General features: G+C 41.1%; 1 protein-coding gene across 1 annotated transcript; it reads right to left on the bottom strand.

The window, feature by feature from the left end:
• Positions 1–502: 502 nt before the first annotated feature.
• LOC104605728 (G-type lectin S-receptor-like serine/threonine-protein kinase At2g19130) lies at positions 503–5,695 on the bottom strand. The gene is made up of 2 exons (XM_010270613.3): positions 2,985–5,695; positions 503–770 (listed from the first exon to the last, which is right to left on the bottom strand). Exons 1-2 carry the CDS (start codon positions 5,459–5,461, stop codon positions 686–688), a joined length of 2,562 nt encoding a protein of 853 aa, XP_010268915.1. The 5' UTR covers positions 5,462–5,695; the 3' UTR covers positions 503–685.
• Between the last annotated feature and the right edge of the window lie 1,092 nt (positions 5,696–6,787).

Below are 6,787 nucleotides of genomic sequence, written 5' to 3'. Positions count from 1 at the left end.
AGTTCGGGCCTATCTTTAGGGTTTCCTCTTCAGAAGGTTGGGGTGTACATTGACCGTCAACTCTACCCCGAGGTGGGGTCCAGTCCCTGGGAGGGACCGGGATTTGTGAGTTTTCCACACTCCAAGGAGGAGATCGGCGTACACCTTGCTACTGCTGATTATGGGCCTGAAGCTGGTTCTGGTTCTGAGGCTGATGCTGATTTGGTTATAGTGGTGGAAACTGCTACCGGTACTGTTGGTAGTAGTATTGTTGGAACTGGTAGATTTGTTGCATTTGCAGTTGCATGGTTCAGATACTCTGGACCAACTTGTTGAATTGCTGGTGCTTAACCTCGGGAGGGACCATAGAGGGCTCCAGCACAGAGAAAGTATGGTGTGTCCGGAAGCGTGTCGTTAACCACTTCGGAACACTAGTTTCAATATTTATAAATTTTTCGATTCTCAAAGTAACTACAAAACACAGTTAGTGGTGAGAAATGGGTCGTATCGACAAGGAAGCGAGGGAAAAATTGTTATGTACTTCAATCCGAACAAAATAACAATATTTGATATTGCAGAAACACAAAATTTAATTAACTGAACTGGAATCTATTAAAATAAAATTCTAACAATGCTGAAAGTAAAAATTGCAGAAAAATAAATAAATAACAGTAATAAAAAACTAAATAAAAAGTTTGCAACTCGGTCAGAGGTAGTAGTCTCTGGATCCATCCTTTGACCCTCGAACTCCTCGAGTTGGGCCTTCCGTCTTAGCTAGCCGAAGTTTAGATCTACAGAAAGGAAGACGAAAATTAAATTTGATAAAAATAAACTACAGAAATAAAATAAAAATTGGAAATTAAAGAACGGAAAATAAAAACACATGTAAAAAGTAAATCTAAAACTATGGGAAATTAGTTGGGATCCAGATCTAGAAGTGGCAGTAGTGGCTAGGCGAATTGCAAGTAGGAACCCCTCCTCTTGCCTGGGCGGTCTCCTCTTCCTCTACCCTTGAACTTCTCAAGAACAACCTTCCGTCTTACCTGGGGGTAGAATCCAACCCCTTCTCAGGACCCCTTGGGTCCTTTTTATAGAGAAGGAATAATAGGTTTGAGATTAGAGAGAAAGAGAGGGGTGGTAGCTGAGGTTTTGCAGAAATATGGGCACCCTAATGTTGAGAATGGAGGGTTAAGATTGTTCTAACGTGATCCTAAGGCTGAGAAGAGAAGGAGAGGACGCACAATATTATGTAGGGCTGAGATTTGAGCTCCTAGAATGGAGGGAGTAGATTTGGGCGCCTAGAGTTGGAGAAATGTGATTGGTTGGTGTATGTGGTGCCCTAAGGTGATTGGTTGAGGTTTAAGGAGTGAGGTATAAGGCTAGGATGCTGTCTAGGGAGAGATCTAAGGGTATGAGGGGCTGCTAAGGCTTGGATGGTTGAGATTAGAGAGAGGTTGCAGTGAAAGGTGGGGATTTGCAGAGCTGGGGGCAATCAAGAGATAAAGAGATGTAGGGGAGGTGCATAAGGCTTCAAAGAGAGAGTTATTTTACAAGAAAGGCGCATATATAGGTTTAGCAGATAGGAGGCACCCTCCTGTGCTCAGTTTTTCACAAAAACACTCCCTCTCTCAGCTGGAATTCGCACCAGCTTCCCAAAATCTGTAGAAAACTCTGTAATTTCCCAGTTTTTATCCAGAATTTGCATAGAGACCCTTAGAGGTCACAATATTGAATTAACCAGAACAAGGGTACAAATTAGTGATAACCCTGCATTTTAATGCCTTAAGGGCATCAATTCAGGGGTATTTTTGGCCTTAGAATAGTCAAAGTGTACCATTTTCCCAGTTAAAATCAATTATGTTATTGGTATCCAAGAGCTTTCTTGATGTTCATTTAGTTGTAACTAGATAGAAAAACATTGTACCATTTTCCCAAATAGTGGATGATTTAGACTTCGGCCCCATGGTTTTTACCCTCACATTGAGGGGTTTTTCACGTAAAAACTTGGTGTTTACTACTGTTGCTTGCTCTGTTTTTGGTTGTTTGTTTTATTATTGTTGCATGCTTGATATTTGTGGTTAAGATCTCTGTGAATTTTCACAAGAAAAAATATAGGGATTATTCCCAACATTCTTGATAGTTGATAACATTCTGAAAAAAAAATCAGAAAGAAAAAAAAAAAAAAAGAAATTTGTAATCAACAACGTTATCAACTATCAAGAATGACAATGCATAAGCTTTCAATGCAGAAAGCATACAATCTGCAGATCTGTATACAATACTAATTCAAAACTAGCTATAAGCTCTAAGCTTTGATATATAAATGTAGAAATGCTCACTCTCATGTCTCAAGTACCAACCAAATCCTAAACTGCTTGGGACTTTTGCAGTGTTATCATATTCATGAGCAGGAAATTGTTGTTAACAATGCGGTGCTCTCTGGCTACGAGAATATAGGTGTGGTGTCATTAGGCTGTTTGGTTTGACAGGAAACAACAAGGGAGAAACAATTACCAAAAAACGTGCGAGAAACAGGAAAGTTCTCAAAGCCATTACATGTCTGTATATCTGTTGACTATTCTAAGACCCTTTGGACTCTATAGTATCTTATGTGCACTATAAATTGTTAGTTGAATGCAATATCCCCCCGAACCTATGATGGATGATTGAGGACCTATGAAAGAAACTTGAGATTTGAAAGAGTCCAAAACTGTTTGGAAGGTAAAAAATGCAGACATAGTGTAGCTGCAATCCATATTGGAACAATCCACTGGGTTCTGTGTTAATCAGAGCATGTACTATTCCTCAAGAAAAAGAAATACAATAATAACATCACTGAAAACCAAAGAAGCAGAGACTTCAAGTGAAAAGTATACAAAAAGGTGTCCATGAAGGAACAATGAGTAAATTAGGACTATTACCTCCTGGTTTTGAGGTAATAATACTGCACGTAACTCACCATGATTAAATGCTATAAATATTTTGACAACATCTGCAATACTCACGACTTGGAATCTGTTGATGAGGTGGTCTGCTTTGATTGAGAGGAAGAATTGGATGTATTGCTCTGTGCTTGATGACTGTGGTTAGAAGATGACTCGGAGTAGAAAATTATATTTTCTTGGTTGTCCACAAGAACTTGGAGAGATCTTGGGACTGGAGGGGTATTCACCTCCAAAACCCCTTCAAGTATCTGAACTACTTGACCCATTGATGGCCTATGAATTTCGTTATCTTGGATGCACCAACAAGCAACTCTGCAGACTCTATTGAGTTCTTCCACATTGGCATCACCCCCTAGTCTGTGATCCAACATGCCAAGGACTTCCTCACCTTCGCTTACTTGTCTTGCAGCCCAAGTGGGAAAGAACCTAACCTTTCCATCTTCTGATTGCTCGGAGTTTCTCCTTCCTGAAATAATTTCAAAAAGCATCATGCCATAACTATAAACATCAGCTTTAACTGTTATAGCCACACCTGAAATCCACTCTGGTGCAAGGTATCCTCTGGTTCCTCTCATGGTTGTCAGAACCCGGCTGAATTCCCGCCCAATAAGCTTTGCCAAACCAAAATCTGCCACTTTGGGACAGAATTCTAAATCCAAAAGTATGTTCTCCGGCTTGATATCACAGTGTATGATGCAATCTCTGCATTTCTCATGTAGATAAGCTAATCCCCTAGCAGTTCCAAGTGCAATCTGGTATCTGGTCTTCCAGTCTAAAGTTCCAGACTCTTCACGAAACAGATGAAAATCTAAAGAGCCATTTGGCATGTAATCATACACAAGCAACCTTCTAGTGCCTTCAGAGCAAAAGCCCCGAAGACGAACAAGATTAACATGTTGAATCGCCCCAATCGTGCTCACCTCTGTCCTGAACTGCTTCTCTCCTTGATGGAGGCCTTCAAGCTTCTTCACAGCTATGATAGCTCCATCGGGCAATGTACCTTTAAAAACAGAACCGAAACCTCCTCCTCCCAATTTTTCTGAGAAGTTCTTGGTCGCATTCTGCAAGTCTCTGTACCCAAAAGGAATCAAAGAACCCTCGAGCGCATTTGACAATCCAACCGATCCGCTCCTCTTCCTTCTCCAGACTAGCACCAAAACAAAGGCAAAGATGATTACAAAACCAATAACCGCACCCACAATAACCCCAATTGGTGTTCCCTTCTTGCTACCAGAACTTGGAATCTCAGATGCAGCAAGTCTGAGATAGAAATCATCTCCACGACTCTCACTGTCTGATAGTTGTTGCAGGTTAAAGAGATCTCCATACCATATTGAGCACCTACCATTACCAAAAGAATAAGCAGTACAAGAGCAGCTGTTCAAGCAAGCTAACTCACAGGCTCCCAGAATCTCAGCTGCCACAGACTGCGAATTTAATGGCAATTTTACGTTGGCCATCCGTGAGAAGATATCTTTCTTCCCATTAACAGCAGTAGTATCGTTGCATTGCAAGGGGGTTCTCCTCCGACACCCACCAGACCGATCGCTTAGATTCCAATCTCTTACAGAATTTACTTCAAAACCAGGCAAACATCCACAGAAGGGTAAGCCTTGCTGGTTGCAGGTACTAAAAGTGCCACAAAGCTTATAAACTTCACACTGTTGTCTTGGTTGAGACCAAAACAAATTCCACTTCGATTGGTCTTCCAGCCACGTGAGTTGTTTGATCTGCCCCGATAAATCCATCACGAATCTCGAAATAAGAGAGCTATCATAAACACTATAGGTGAAGTAACTCTGGTTCACGTTATCTTCGTAGCTGAAATTGTAGATATAATTTGATCTCATCTCAGGAACTTTGCTGAAAATATGTCCATTCCAAGGCCCACTTTCCCAGTATTGTAGAGACCCGTTCCACAGTATGATATATTGATTGGTTCCTGTTGGATCTAGCTCGAGAGAGAAGATCCCAGGGGCGGGATCATCTTCACTTCTCCATGAGGTAAGGAGCTGGGATTTGTTGGTGCGTTTATTGAATGAAAGCTTTCCACCAGGAAGCCATGTATGAGTTGGATGATCAAAGCTCTCCCAAATAGATGAATCCGACCCATCCCTCAAAACAAGATTTCCAGAGTCAAGAAGCACTGCCTCGGTAGAATTGGAGGGTGCAGAGGTCAAATTTGTCGTCCAAACTAGGATTTTGGACTGGTCGAAGAGGGCCAGATTGCCATCTTCTAAAATTTTAAGCTCTGAAGAATTAATATCAGAGACGGGGTTCTCTCGATTTGCTACCCAAACTATGGTCTGAGCAGAGACTTGTTTGTACCAGATGCCTATGTAGTAGTTCTGAGACGACGAAGTACCTGGCCTGAAGAAACCCAGTTCAAAGTTACCTTTTTCAGAAACTATAGTCTGGTTTCCGGAAAGAGATTGGCCAGCAGAGATGGAAGCAGCTCCGTTGGAGGGATGGGCCTTGAGAAAGAAGCAGAGAAAAAGAACGGAGAGAAAGAACCACGGATCCTTCTGGGTACGCATGTTTGCACAACCTTCTCCCTCTTCCTTCCTGGCTGGGGGTTTAGCGTTTAGGTTTAGGGAATCTCACACCAGAACATTTGGTCATGTAATGAATAACCGGGAGGGACTAGGGAGGGGAGGACTGGAACGGAAGGAAGAATAGTCTCGTCTCGTGCCCTCAAACTAAAAGGAAAACTCTCTGAGAGTCTCTGGTATCGGGTCAATGAAACCAGTAATCCTTTCCCTTTGCTTTTCATTGTTTGGCAAGTCAACCATACTCTGTTTTCACTGTAATAATATACAGTAAAGTCGGAGAAGAGGAAAGGAAATGCCTTAAATACCCTTATTGTATGTGATAAAGAAGGGCATTTTGGAGATGCAAACTCAATTTTCAGTTCAGATGCCTCTAATAGAGATTAAACTGCATCTGCATGCACTAGAGGGGGAATTTTCATGTAGCAATTTAGCAAAGGTAAAATTTCTGATTAGTATCTTGTATTTTGTGCAAGTATCACTTTAGTTCCTGAATTTTAAAATGCAACAATTTAAAAAACGTAACAATCTCAAAATCCAGTTCCTGTTATTAAAGGACATTTGAAAAAGACACAAATGCCCTGATTGGAAATTTTTCCTTTACCAAAATACATCTGGGGCCGGTATCTAGTGTCTACTGTACAGTGTGATCGCTCTCTGACTGTCTCTGTAATTCTGTATGCAAGGTGAGCTAGCAATAGTGTATGGCTGCTGTTGTCATTTAATATGGGCCTTTCGAGTTCGACTCTAGTCCAAATCTGGAGATCATAGTTCGGACGGACGTTGAGGAGGAGTCCGTCCGGTGAAAATATTAATAAGAGTTTGAATGCTTCTACCAACCAAAACCAAACTCCACCCAACAAAATTAAATATGAAAACCCACCGACAGAAGAGAAATAATGGCATTGTATGCAAGAAATTAGAAATGTGGGTGGAGTCAACATTTAACATGCGTTCTTGGCGATCGAGGAACAAGAACAACAGTAGTCCAGTCTGTTCTATGTTCTCTAAAAGCCAAGAAAGACTAACTATGATGACGGGATTGAACGGTTCAAACTTCAAACTGGGAATTAACAACCAAATTGAAAATGTTCTCTTAAAAGCGTACGTGGACTTGCTCAAATTGGACGACTACCATTCTATCCATGCCCAACGACGAGAAAGTTGATTCCAGATAGTCTATCAATTAATTTTCTATCAAAATTGTTGCATAAAATAATAATTCTTGTAAGTTGTAATGTAAGACGTAAAGACTCAAATTTGTTGGTCCCGTTTGAGAGGGGTGAGCACTGAGCAGGATGTGAACCTCATGAC

Source organism: Nelumbo nucifera, chromosome 1 (assembly GCF_055504915.1).
Source record: "Nelumbo nucifera cultivar China Antique chromosome 1, China Antique-T2T, whole genome shotgun sequence".
Lineage (NCBI taxonomy): Eukaryota > Viridiplantae > Streptophyta > Magnoliopsida > Proteales > Nelumbonaceae > Nelumbo > Nelumbo nucifera.
This window is presented reverse-complemented; position numbering and strand designations above follow the sequence as displayed.